This window comes from Leucopleurus acutus (genome assembly GCF_964270905.1).
Source record: "Leucopleurus acutus genome assembly, chromosome: 2".
Lineage (NCBI taxonomy): Eukaryota > Metazoa > Chordata > Mammalia > Artiodactyla > Delphinidae > Leucopleurus > Leucopleurus acutus.
In genome coordinates this window covers 9,293,545-9,308,563 of record NC_139143.1, presented here as the reverse complement: position 1 = coordinate 9,308,563, position 15,019 = coordinate 9,293,545, and the positions used below count along the sequence as shown (strand labels likewise).

The 15,019-nt window shown below is 36.6% G+C and overlaps 1 protein-coding gene across 2 annotated transcripts in view; it reads right to left on the bottom strand.

Annotated features, from left to right (window-relative positions):
- Window positions 1–67: 67 nt before the first annotated feature.
- The window catches only part of UCHL5 (ubiquitin C-terminal hydrolase L5), a 47,347-nt gene continuing 32,395 nt past the window's right edge, over window positions 68–15,019 (bottom strand). For both annotated transcript variants that reach the window (XM_082834506.1, XM_082834507.1), the window contains exons 10-11: window positions 5,766–5,864; window positions 68–1,032 (exon numbers count right to left, since the gene is read on the bottom strand). In XM_082834506.1, the coding sequence (XP_082690632.1) occupies window positions 988–1,032; window positions 5,766–5,864 (144 nt within the window). In that variant the 3' untranslated portion in view covers window positions 68–987. The remainder of the gene's footprint in view (window positions 1,033–5,765; window positions 5,865–15,019) is intronic.

Sequence of the window (15,019 nt, the reverse complement as noted above, 5' to 3'; positions counted from 1 at the left end):
AAGTTTGCTAAAATAAAATTGGGATTTTTTTACTTTTTCTACTGGTAGCAATGAAAATCACTAGAAACTATGCTTTTTTTTTTAACATTTATTTATTTATTTATTTTTGGCTGTGTTGGGTCTTTGTTGCTGTGCGTGGGCATTCTCTACTTGCACTGAGTGCTAGCTACTCTTCGTTGTGGTGTGCGGGCTTCTCATTGTGGTGGCTTCTCTTGTTGCGGAGCACGGGCTCTAGGCACGTGGGCTTCAGTAATTGTGGCTCGGAGGCTGTAGAGGGCAGGCTCAGTAGTTGTGGCACACATGGGCTTAGTTGCTCCGCAGCGTGTGGGATCTTCCCAGACCAGGCCTCAAACCCATGTCCCCTGCATTGGCAGGCAGATTCTTAACCACTGGACCACCAGGGAAGCCCAGAAACTATACTTCTGTTCTTTTCAAATGATCTCCTTTAAAATCAAGCTTTTACAAATAATTGGTATAGAAGATAAAATTCAGTTTTTAAATCTTCAAATTATTTAGATATCAAAGACAGAAATACTGATTTTTTCATTAATGATGAGAAGAAACAAGAGACTCCATTTAATAGATCTGACATTTATAAATTTTAAGCATTTAACCAAGCTGGAAAATTGGAAAATTATAACAATTACAGGTAGAGAATATCATTTGTCCATTTTCATTACGGTAGTTCATTATGGTTCATTACGGTAGTTACCTATCCAGAGAACCAACAGGAGTTCTCAGATCCAATGTCATATAATGGGATTTCGGCAAGCGCTCTGAACACCACTTTTATTTAATATGCACCACATGCACATGATGCAGGCAGGGAGAGGTTATGAATCCATGCACTGAAGACGAGACAGACTGGGGCTATTGCCAAACGTGCGCTGAGTCGATTAGGATGTTGCTCAAAGTTCTTTATACTTAATGGTTTCCTTGAAAATAAGTGCAGAAGCAGAAATGGGTACACATCCCAAAGCATCTTCTTCATTTGGTTTCCTGTGCTTTCTTTGCATTCTGTTTTTCTTTTGCCTAGAAATTAAAGATAGTATACTATAAAATCTTAAAAGCCTGTTCCAGTTCATATTAAAATGAAATGTGTCTAAGAGGGCATTCTTAAGCTAAAAAGCTTGAGATGCGTTGTTTGCAAGATTTCCAGAGAATTATCTTTTATAAGACTCACAACAGACTACTCCTGGACAATGATATAGTTATGCTTTGCACTCAATAAAAAAGGATCATACTTGGTTTGCAGTTCTTTCTTACCTGAAGTTGAAATGTATTATTATAATGGTAACAATTTAAAAATACAAAATTACTCATCCTATAAAGTCATACTCATTCATAACTATTTCAAAACAATATATTTACATGTGTGCCCATTTCTCATACAAACTGAGTATATGAAAAATCCTATATTAATCTCTGCATATTTGAATAAATGAGTTTAACATAATAGTTTACATGAGTTTAACATAACTAAGGATTATATACCCATAGTGTTGATAAACCTCACATATAAGTGAGGTTTTTTTCGCTCATGTAAGACCAAAAAAATGTTTTCACAAGTTTCACTTGAACCTCATGACAAGTATAGAGCTTGAACACAGTAATTCTATTTCACTTTTTAGCAGATGAGGAAGCCAGAGTTTACAGGTGTTATCAAACTTGACCAAGTCACACAGCTAATATATAACAAAACCTCAATAGAGGTCAGACACATATTCTATAGCAGTGCTTCTAATGTAGAGACCAATGACTGTGTTAAAATGCAGGCTGAACTGGTAAAATGCCTGAGGATCTAAATTTCTAGCAAACTCTCAGGTGATGCCAATTCTGCTGGTCCTCAGGTGACACTTTGAGAAGCAAGATTTTAGAAGACTAGAATATAATGTTCTTTCCACTATGGCACTTGAATCAGAAAGAAACAAATAAATTAGACTTCTGCTATTATGCAATTAAGAAAAAAACTTCTTTAATGAGAACTATAATCTTTTTTTATAATGCATTATAATGATAATAGAATTATCGTACAACCGTATGATAAAATTAAGTGCAATGGATTAGAATATATTAAGAGGAAATATGTTATACGTACCATATAAAAATTTAAAAATTACTTGCATAAACATTTTTAATAACAAGCATAATTTGTAATTTGATATGTACAATTTCTCAAAGAAGTCTTCTGTTTCCAAATAATAAAAATACTATTCAATTTTAGATATAATTTGGAAATAAAAATATGTACCTCTTTTCTTAGTGATCTCTGAATATACAGGAAGTTTACTAGGATTAACAGGAATCAATCTACTGGTTAATGACATAAATTTTACAACATAATTTAAAAAGCAAAGACATATAATGCAGAGTATCCATACATGTATTAAACTATATAATTCAGATAAAACTAAGGGTAAGCCAAATAAGTTAGAAATAATTACCACCATTTATTGAGCACATATTATGAACTTGACCAATATTATCTCATTTAATCCTTAAAAATGTGAAGTGTGATTACCAATTTATAGATGAGCAAATAGATTCTATAATAAAGTAAATAACTTGCCTAAAAGCAACAGCTAATAACATAACAGCTAAGTAACATATCTGAGATTTAAACTGAAAGCCTGTATTCTGTTTTGCCTTTGTTGAAAAATAAAAAATACTGTATTTCAAAATAGCATGGAAAAAATGTTCACTGTTAAGAAATACTTTCCTTCTATTTAGTGTGCTAGTGAGATACTAAAAATTGCTGACTGAAGTCAGATAATTCTGTAATCATAGGTATTAATGTACATATTATTGCAGATAACTTTATCCTTCTACCTTATTTCTATTAAGAGATAGAAAAAGTAAGTTCTGCAGATTAGTTATTTATTACCAACTGCATTATAATGTCTTGGTAAAATCTGTACAAAATTCAGTACTGTGCTTTGAATCCCCCATAGCAACAAAATCTGTGATTCTAAATTATGGTAGGTTATTGGTGGTTATTAAAAACCTGGGATAGACAATGATTCAGAAATACATATAAAGGTTGAGATAAAATTTTAAAAGAATTGTAAATGTATCTGAATAAAAGTTTTACAAATGAAATCTTAATATAGCTGACTTTATTTTATATTTTAAGGAACAGATTTGGTATATGGCACAAGAAGTTTTATAACTTTATATTTTTAGGTTACCTCCTGAGCAATCTTTTTTTTTTTTTGGTGGTACGCGGGCCTCTCACTGTTGTGGCCTCTCCCGTTGCGGAGCACAGGCTCCGGACGCGCAGGCCCAGCGGCCATGGCTCATGGGCGCAGCCGCTCCGCGGCATGTGGGATCTTCCCGGACCGGGGCACGAACCCGTGTCCCCTGCATCGGCAGGCGGACTCTCAACCACTGTGCCACCAGGGAAGCCCCTGAGCAATCTTTATGTAATGTATACTCAATGAACTGATCAGATAAGACCAGAAACTTCATAGAACAAGAACACTTACACGGCAATATCTTAACCTAATTCATTAAAGCCGCATGCTCTTGGGAGAATCAAAGTCCTCACTCTTTGTTATTTTGTAAAATGAAAAGATTTCCACAGGTCAAATACTTCCACACCATCACAGGCAGTCAGGACCTGCCTCCAATTACTCAGAAATCTGATCCTGGATGGCTTTAGCAAGTAGCAATACTGCCTAGACTAGCCACATCTTTTCTACTTTCACTTGGCATTGGGGGGAAGGGGGGGATTTTTGACATAATAATCCATTTCTGAATTCTACATGTAATTCTTTTCTTAGAAGTATTACTTATTAAGTAATGTTCACTACTAAAGTCTTTATATTGGATATAACTGTAATCTTAATCTATTGTTTTTTTAATTTTTAACATTTCCATTTACCAGCAGAAAGTGATATTTCAATATGATATATGATTTCTTTTTTCAAAATAAGATGAACAAAAATATATTTGTGCTAAGGAAGCTGATTATTGGCAGAAATTAAGCACTTAATTCTAACCACAGATTCAAAATTTGTGGACGTGAAATTTTAAGTGGCATAAAGCTATTTAGGAGCTACCCTGTGATCCCCCAGAATCTTTAGCATGACTTTATTCTAGCACTTATCAGAATAATACTATGCAGCACAGTACTATAATCATGTATTCCTTTCCCCAACTAACTTGCTTAAGACAGAAAAATGTGTCTTAATTATGTGTATATCCACTGACTTTAAGAGACTGCCTCAAATATAGTTTCAGCTAGATAAATGTTGGATAAATAATCAAAACATTTCAAAAATTTTAATCAAATAATGAATCTGAATTCCCTTCAGAATCTAGGCACATAAAAGATACTGCATATACAGTATCTTTCTGTATAGTGTCTATACAGAAAGAAATATATCTCAATATTGCTTGTACAATATTATTAGTCAAAGAACAAGCAAGTCAGTAACTACCCTTTCAATAAAACAGACATATAATGTCTTTGTATTATATTCAATAAAACAAATGCAAATACAAGAAGAGACTGAGTTGGTATTCCACTAACACTAGGCATTCATATACTGCCACCCTGTGTCCAAAATAATGTGAACTAAGGAATTATGGTTCTAATGTAAAAGCTGAAAAGCTATTATACTCTATCTATGCTTTTTAAAAAATTATGGAAATATACTGTCATTAAAATCAAGTAAGAATGGTCCTTTTCTTAATTTGCCCAAAAAAGTTTACTCACAGGCCAATTTTAAAGCACAACATATATACTTAAAATTTCTCTAATAACATTTGTCTGGCCCCTAATAATATTTATCTATACTTAATACCTGATACATCATACAATTGAGCATAACAGTCTATATTTCATTTTGTTTAATATTTTCAACAGAGAAATATTTCATAGTGTTTCATACAAAGAATATAATATCGAGGTACTCTGTTAACCAGGCAATTCTGAGGATCACAGGACCCTAATTGTTAATCTAAAACTTTAAAAATCAGTTTCCCATCTTGGACTTTTATGATTTAACACCCTGAGATACATGAATAGAAAAACCTATATGGAAAAGAGAAGACTTAGCCGTCTTCTTCTAAATTTTCTTAAATGTAAATTTTTACATTTAATGCTAAAAGTTGAAGCACATGTTCAGGATCTAGATAATAATGTATATATAAAAACCTTAACTCACATCTTGTATTATTTAGAATTTATGATGATATCAAACAGCTGGGTTGAAATGTATCTTTGCTTCATGAACTTAAAAATAAGAAAAAAAAACCTACCATGTATTCTGGTCTTTAAGTTAACGGTCCAAATTTTTCACTAACCTATGCTAGTTTTCCCTCAGTGGAAACAGTAATAACTTAGGAATAAGAAAACCTATTTCTTAGGCTAGGTTATGTTTTTTCCTCCTTCATTCTAGTAGTAAATTTGATGATAATTCAAATTTTTGCTAAGTTAAATAAAAAAATCTATTATTTCAATAACTAAAATTAATAATTTGTTTTCAGCTAAGGAAAGAAAAATGTTTTACATTTCATTCTAATATAGCACAACCTGAATTCTTGACACTAAGGATTCTGGAAAGCTAAAGCAGTAATGCAATTCCTTGTTTTTATTTTGCAATATTAGATTGAACTAATGTTCCTCTAGATGAAAAACAGTAAGTAAGAGCAAAAAAATGAAAATAAAAAGCTTCAACAAATTTTATCTCTTCTCAAGCCAAAAAACATTTTTTGGAGAAGCTAAATCTAATTTAAGTATTCGCCAGTAAAATACTTACCTTTTCTACTAGTGGTATTAACTGCTGGTGTTCTGCTAAAGTCTTCAACAATTCCATAATGAACGGCAGATAATTATGCTTCCTTCTGATATTTTCAATCTGAAAATAAAACATATATCAAACCACACTAACTTTGTATTTTCACTAAGTTTCTGATATTTTAATTTTTGCCTCCAACTCAAAATAGTAATGGAAGAAAATCCTCCATTCCCATAAAAAAAAATATGAGAAATAATGAGACTTCCATTGCGATTGAGAATAAAGACTAATTACAATAAAACATATGGAGAGAGTTCCCTGGGTGCTGCTTCCTACTCTTGGCTTAGCAAATAACAGATGGTTTTAAAAGTTTAATCTGAGATAATTTATGAAAACTTAACTTCTGAAAGCAAACTTAGAGGGACTTCCCTGGTGGCGCAGTGGATAAGAATCCACCTGCCAATGCAGGGAACATGGGTTCGAACCCTGGTCCGGGAAGATCCTGCATACCGCAGAGCAACTAAGCCTGTACGCCACAACTACTAAGCCTGCGTGCCACAACTACTGAAGCCTGCGTGCCTAGAGCCTGTGCTTTGCAACAAGAGAAACCACTGCAATGAGAAGATGGCGCACCGCAATGAAGAGTAGCCCCCATTCACAACTAGAGAAAGCCCACTTGCAGCAAACGAAGACCTAACACAGCCAAAAATAAATAAAATTAAATCTTAAAAAAAAACAAAAAAGAAAAAAGGAAAGCAAACTTAGAAGGCCCACGTGATAAATTAACACTCTTGCTACTATGTAAATAAGGCCATGCCTAATGAGACCAGCTTTATTGTGTGATTAAGAACAATCTTTCTTTGACATTATTTCTGACCAAAAGCAAACAGACTGTAGGGACTGTCTGTGCTTCAATGGAAAACTGCATTGTCTAAAGTATGCTCTCCCAAGTTACATGATTGCAACATTTCACTGTCTGGTAGAGGTTCAATTTACTTCCCTTCCTATAGGGGAAGAAAAAAGTTTCCATCTTTTGTGAATTCGTTTCAACATTCCTATACTTCATATAAATTTGAGCTTCTTTGACTTCTTTGAAATAGTTGTGACATCTTACAGGTTTGCTCAATTAATGAACTAACTAAAATTTTAACGTGTTCATTTTATAGCAGTATGAGAATCATTTTATTTTTTTGAACAAAGCATTCTCCAACAATGTAGCAAAGATTCTAAAAACTTAGTTTTATTTTAGATAATTATTAAAAATTAGTTAATTATGTAACAACACTGCACAAGAATATATGAATAATAGGTAGGGGGTTTTTTATATCACATAAAATAGAAGATAACATTCAAGTTTTCATCCCTTACTTTCCTGTCACCATATATTCAGCCCTCCTTTTTCCTGCCTGAAATACTCTGGAGCCAGTCCCTACCACTTCCACCTGAAGAAATCCTACTAGTCCAAGGCCCATGTATTCTAAAAATCACACTGCTGGCTGTTAAGTGTGTTGCAAAGCAGTATCCTGACACTGTGGTAAGCAACAGAAAGAAAAAGAACAATCCCTGCCTTCAACTGAGCTTAAAATGAAAAACTGCTTTTTCTACTGTGACAAACATGACAAATTGAATAAGAACCATTTCCAAAGTCGTACAAAATTCGAACTTTCCTTCACTCTTTTCACTCTCTGAAAAAAGCTTATCAGGCTGAGCTTTAAGATGGCAGAAGAGTAAAACGCGGAGATCACCTTCCTCCCCACAAATATATCAGAAATACATCTACATGTGGCATAACTCCTACAGAACATCTACTGAACGCTGGCAGAAGTCCTCAGACCTCCCAAAAGGCAAGAAACCCCCCACATACCTGGGTAGGGCAAAAGAAGAAAGAAAAAACACAGACAAAAGAATAGGGACGGGACCTGCACCAGTGGGAGGGAGCTGTGAAGGAGGAAAGGTTTCCACACACTAGGAAGCCCCTTCGCGGGTGGAGATTGTGGGTGGCGGAGGGGGGAAACTTTGGAGCCGCGGGAGAGAGCGCAGCAACAGGGGTGCGGAGGGCAAAGCAGAGAGATTCCCACACAGAGGATCGGTGCCGACCGGCACTCACCAGCCCGAGAGGCTTGTCTGCTCACCCACCGGGGCGGGTGGGGGCTGGGAGCTGAAGCTTAGGCTTCGGTCGGAACACAGGGAGAGGACTGGGGTTGGCGGTGTGAACACAGCCTGCAGGGGGTTAGTGCGCCACGGCTAGGGCTAGCCAGGACGGAGTCCGGGAAAAAGTATGGAGCTGCCAAAGAGGCAAGAGACTTTTTCTTCCCTCTTTGTTTCCTGGTGCACGAGGAGAGGGGATTCAGAGCACTGCTTAAAGGAGCTCCAGAGACGGGCGCGAGCCACGGCTAACAGGGCGGACTCCAGAGACGGGCATGAGACACTAAGGCTGCTGCTGCCGCCACCAAGAAGCCTGTGTGCCAGCACAGGTCACTATCCACACCCCTCTTCCAGGGAGCCTGGGCAGCCCGCCACTGCCAGGGTCCCAGGATCCAGGGACGACTTCCCCGGGAGAACGCACAGCGCGCCTCAGGCTGGTGCAACGTCACGCCGGCCTCTGCCACCGCAGGCTCGCCCCGCATCAGTACCCCTCCCACCACCCGGCCTGAGTGAGCCAGAGCCCCCGAATCAGCTGCTCCTTTAACCCCGTCCTGTCTGAGCGAAGAACAGATGCCCTCAGGTGACCTACACACAGAGGCAGGTCCAAATCCAAAGGTGAATCCCAAGAGCTGTGCGAACGAAGAAGAGAAAGGGAAATCTCTCCCAGCAGCCTCAGAAGCAGCGGATTAAATCTCCACTATCAACTTGATGTACCTGCATCTGTGGTATACCTGAATAGACAACGAAACATCCCAAATAGAGGAGGTGGACTTTGGGAGCAACAATATATATGTATTTTCCCTTTTTCTCTTTTGTGAGGGTGTATGTGTATGCTTCTGTGTGTTATTTTATCTGTATAGCTTTGCTTTTACCATTTGTCCTAGGGTTCTCTCTGTCCGTTTTTTCTTAGTGTACTTTTTAGCACTTGTTATCATTGGTGGATTTGTTTTTTGGTTTGGTTGCTCTTTTCTTTCTTTCTTTTATTACTAAAAAAATTCTTTTTTAATAATTCTTTTTTATTTTAATAACTTTATTTTATCTTCTTCTTTCTTTCTTTCTCTTTTTTCTCCCTTTTATTCTGAGCCGTGTGGATGACAGGGTCTCGGTGCTCCATCCAGGAGAAAGTGCTGTGCCCCTGAGGTGGGAGAGCCAAGTTCAGGACACTGGTCCACAAGAGACCTCCCAGCTCCACGTAATATCAAACGGTGAAAATCTCCCAGAGATCTCCGTCTCAACGCCAAGACCCAGCTTCACTCAACGACCAGCAAGCTACAGTGCTGGACACCCTATGCCAAGCAACTAGCAAGACAGGAACACAACACTATCCATTAGCAGAGAGGCTGCCTAAAATCATAAGACCACAGACACCCCCAAAACACACCACCAGACGTGGACCTGCCCACCAGAAAGACAAGATGCAGCCTCATCCACCAGAACACAGGCACTACTCCCCTCCACCAGTAAGCCTACACAACCCACGAACCAACCTTAGCCACTGGGAACAGACACCAAAAACAATGGGAACTACGAACTTGCAGCCTGCGAAAAGAAAACCCCAAACAGAGTAAGTTAAGCAAAATGAGAAGAAAGAAAAACACACAGCAGATGAAGGAGCAAGATAAAAACCCACCAGACCTAACAAATGAAGAGGAAATAGGCAGTCTACCTGAAAAAGAATTCAGAATAATGATAGTAAAGATGATCCAAACTCTTAGAAATCGAATGGCGAAAACACAGAAACACTTAGCAAGGACCTAGAAGAACTAAAGAACAAACAAACAGTGACAAACAACACAATAAATGAAATTAAAAATTCTCTAGAAGGGATCAATAGCAGAATAACTGAGGCAGAAGAACGGATAAGTGACCTGGAAGATAAAATAGTGGAAATAACTACTGCAGAGCAGAATAAAGAAAAAAGAATGAAAAGAATTGAGGACAGTCTCAGAGACCTCTGGGACAATATTAAATGCGCCAACATTTGAATTATAGGGGCTCCAGGAGAAAAGGAAAAGGACTGAGAAATACTTGAAGAGCTTATAGTTGAAAACTTCCCTAATATGGGAAAGGAAATAGTTAATCAAGTCCGGGAAGCACAGTCTCATACAGGTTAAATCCAAGGAGATTATGCAAAAACGTATGGTAATCAAACTATCAAAATTTAAATACAAAGAAAAAATATTAAAAGCAGCAAGGAAAAAACAACAAATAACATACAGGGGAATCTCATAAGGTTAATATTTCAGCACAAATATTAATATTGATATTTCAGCAGAAACTCTGCAAGCCAGAAGGGACTGGCAGGACATATTTAAAGTGATGAAGAAGAACTTACAACCAAAATTACTCTACCCAGCAAGGATCTCACTCAGATTTGACGGAGAAATTAAAACCTTTACAGACAAGCAAAAGCTAACAGAATTCAGCACCACCAAACCAGCTTTAAAACAAATGCTAAAGGAACTTCTCTAGGCCGGAAACACAAGAGAAGGAAAAGACCTACAGTAACAAACCCAAAACAATTAAGAAAATGGTAATAGAAACATACATATCGATAATTACCTTAAATGTAAATGAATTAAATGCTCCAACCAAAAGACATAGACTGGCTGAATGAATACAAAAACAAGACCCATATATATGTTGTCTACATGAGACCCACCTCAGACCTAGGGACACATACAGACTGAAAGTTAGGGGATGGAAAAAGATATTCCATGCAAATGGAAGCCAAAAGAAAGCTGGAGTAGCAATTCTCATATCAGAAAAAACAGACTTTAAAACAAAGACTATTACAAGAGGCAAAGAAGGACACTACATAATGATCAAGGGATCAATGCAAGAAGATATAACAATCAATGCAAGAAGATATAACAATCAATGCAAGAAGATATAACAATAAATATTTATGCACCCAACATAGGAGCACCTCAATACATAAGGCAAATACTAACAGCCATAAAAGGGGAATTGACAGCAACACAATCATAGTAGACGACTTTAACACCCCACTTTCACCAATGGACAGATCATCCAAAATGAAAACAAATAAGGAAACACAAGTTTTAAAAGATATATTAAACAAGAAGAACTTAATTGATATTTATAGGACATTCCATCCAAAAACAACAGAATACACTTTCTTCTTAAGTGCTCATGGAACATTCTCCAGGACAGATCATATCTTGGGTCAAATCAAGCCTTGGTAAATTTAAGAAAATTGAAATCGTATCGAGTATCTTTCCTGACCACAATGCTGTGAGACTTGATATCAACTGCAGGAAAAAGTCTGTAAAAAGTACAAACACATGGAGGCTAAACAATACACTATTTAATAACCGAGACATCACTGAAGAATTCAAAGAGGAAATCAAAAAATACCTAGAAACAAAGGACAATGAAAACACAATGACCCAAAACCTATGGGATGCAGCAAAAGCAGTCCTAAGAAGGAAGTTTATAGCAATACAATCCTACCTTAAGAACCAAGAAACATCTCAAATAAGCAACCTAACCTTACACCTAAAGCAATTAGAGAAAGAAGAACAAAAAAACCCCAAAATTAGCAGAAGGAAAGAAATCATAAACATCAGATCAGAAATAAATGAAAAAGAAATGAGGGAAACGATAGCAGAGATCAATGAAACTAGAAGCTGGTTCTTTGAGAAAATAAACAAAACTGATAAACGATTAGCCAGACTCATCAAGAAAAAAAGGGAGAAGACTCAAATCAACAAAATTAGAAATGAAAAAGGAGAAGTAACAACTGACACTGCAGAAATACAAAGGGTTGTGAGAGATTACTACAAGCAACTATATGCCAATAAAATGGACAACCTGGAAGAAATGGACAAATTCTTAGAAATGCACAACCTGCCAAAACTGAACTGGGAAGAAATAGAAAATATGAACAGACCAATCACAAGCGGTAAAATTTAAACTGTGATTAAAAATCTTCCAACGAACAAAAGTCCAGGAACAGATGGTTTCACAGGGCAAGTCCATCAAACATTTAGAGAAGAGCTAACACCCATCCTTCTAAAATTCTTCCAAAATATAGCAGAGGGAGGAACACTCCCAAACTCATTCTACGAGGCCACCATCACCCTGACACCAAAACCAGACAAAGATGTCACAAAGAAAGAAAACTACAGGCCAATATCACTGACGAACATAGATGTGAAAATCCTCAACAAAATACTATCAAACAGAATCCAACAGCACATTAAAAGGATCATACACCATGATCAAGTGGGGTTTATCCCAGAAATGCAAGGATTCTTCAATATATGCAAATCAATCAATGTGATACACCATATTAATAAATTGAAGGAGAAAAACCATATGATCATCTCAATAGATGCAGAGAAAGCTTCCGACAAAATTCAACACCCATTTATGATAAAAACCCTCCAGAAAGTAGGCACAGAGGGAACTTTCCTCAACATAATAAAGGCCATATATGACAAACCCACAGCAAACATTGCCCTCAATGGTGAAAAACTGAAACCATTTCCACTAAGATCAGGAAGAAGACAAGGTTTCCCACTCTCACCATTCTTAAACATAGTTTTGGAAGTTTTAGCCACAGCAATGAGAGAAGAAAAAGAAATAAAAGGAATCCAAATCAAAAAGAAGAAGTAAAGCTGTCACTGTTTGCAGATGACATGATACTATACATAGAGAATCCTAAAGGTGCTACCAGAAAACTACCAGAGCTAATCAATGAATTTGGTAAAGCAGCAGGATACAAAATAAATGCACAGAAGTCTCTGGCATTCCTATACATTAATGATGAAAAATCTGAAAGAGAAATTAAGGAACCACTTGCATTTACCATTACAGCAAAAAGAATAAAATACCTAGGAATAAACCTACCTAAGGAGACAAAAGACCTGTATGCAGAAAATTACAAGACACTGATGAAAGAAATTAAAGATGATACAAATAGATGGAGAGATATACCATGTTCTTGGATTGGTAGAATCAACATTGTGAAAATGACTCTACTACCCAAAGCAATCACAGATTCAATGCAATCCCTATCAAACTACCACTGGCATTTTTCACAGAACTAGAACAAAAAATTTCACAATTTGTATGGAAACACAAAAGATCCTGAATAGCCAAAGCAATCTTGAGAACGATAAATGGAGCTGGAGGAATCAGGCTCCCTAACTTCAGACAATACTACAAAGCTACAGTAATCAAGACAGTATGGTACTGGCACAAAAACAGAAATATAGATCAATGGAACAGGATAGAAAGCCCAGAGATAAACCCACGCACATATGGTCACCTTATCTTTGATAAAAGATGCAAGAATACACAGTGGAGAAAAGACAGCCTCTTCAATAAGTGGTGCTGGGAAAACTGGACAGCTATATGTAAAAGAATGAAATTAGAACACTCCCTAACACCATACACAAAACTAAACTCAAAATGGATTAAAGACCTAAATGTAAGGCCAGACAGTATCAAACTCTTAGAGGAAAACATAGGCAGAACACTCTATGACATAAATCACAGCAAGATCCTTTTTGACCCACCTCCTAGAGAAATGGAAATAAAAACAAAAATAAACAAATGGGACCTAATGAAACTTAAAAGCTTTTGCACAGCATAGGAAACCATAAACAAGATGAAAAGACAACCCTCAGATGAAAAGACAACTCTCAGAATGGGAGAAAATATTTTCAAATGAGGCAACTGACAAAGGATTAATCTCCAAAATGTATAAGCAGCTCATGCAGCTCAATATTAAAAAAACAAACAACCCAATCCAAAAATGGGCAGAAGACCTAAATAGACATTTCTCCAAAGAAGATATACAGATCACCAACAAAGACATGAAAGAATGCTCAACATCATTAATCATTAGAGAAATGCAAATCAAAACTACAATGAGATATCATCTCACACCAGTCAGAATGGCCATCATCAAAAAATCTACAAACAATAAATGCTGGAAAGGGTGTGGAGAAAAGGGAACCCTCTTGTACTGTTGGTGGGAATGTAAATTGATACATCCACTATGGAGGTTCCTTAAAAAACTAAAAATAGAAGTACCATACGACCCAGCAATCCCACTACTGGGCATATACCCTGAGAAAACCATAATTCAAAAAGAGTCATGTACCACAATGTTCACTGCAGCTCTATTTACAATAGCCAGGACATGGAAGCAACCTAAGTGTCCATCAGCAGATGAATGGATAAAGAAGATGTGGCACATATGTACAATGGTATATTACTCAGCCCTAAGAAGAAACGAAACTGAGTTATTTGTAGTGAGATGGATGGACCTAGAGTCTGTCATACAGAGTGAAGTAAGTCAGAAAGAAAAAAACAAATACCGTATGCTAACACATATATATGGAATCTAAGAGAAAAAAAAAAGGTCATGAAGAACCTATGGGCAAGACGGGAATAAAGACATAGACCTACTAGACAATGGACTTGAGGATATGGGGAGGGGGAAGGGTAAGCTGAGACAAAGTGAGAGAGTGACATGGATATATATACACTACCAAACGTAAAACACATAGCTAGTGGGAAGCAGCCACATAGCACAGAGAGATCAGCTCGGTGCTTTGTGACCACCTAGAGGGCTGGGATAGGGAGGGTGGGAAGGAGGGAGATGCAAGAGGGAAGAGATATGGGAACATATGTATATGTATAACTGATTCACTCTGTTATAAAGCAGAAACTAACACAGCATTGTAAAGCAATTATACTCCAATAAAGATGCTTAAAAAAAAAAAAGCTTATCAGACAGACTGCAAGTGAAGGAGAATGACATTATTAAAGACAGCCTTGCTTAATATTTTACTCTGAGTTATATAATGTTTGACATAATTAAAATAAATTAAAAAAATGTTAAGCCCTAAAAAAACTGGAAAGCAAAATTTGAAAAACGAAGCCAACTTTGTATTAAATTGGTGATAGGATGACACCAAGAGAAAATTTTTTCAGATGAATTTTAAAATATGCTAATTTGATTGCACATCCAAAATGAAATATATCCTAATGAAAAAATTAACTGAAGAAAAAACTTCTCAGTTGTTATTAATACTACTGGCACTGTTATTCTGAACCTTTTTATATATACATACAAATACAGATAGCAT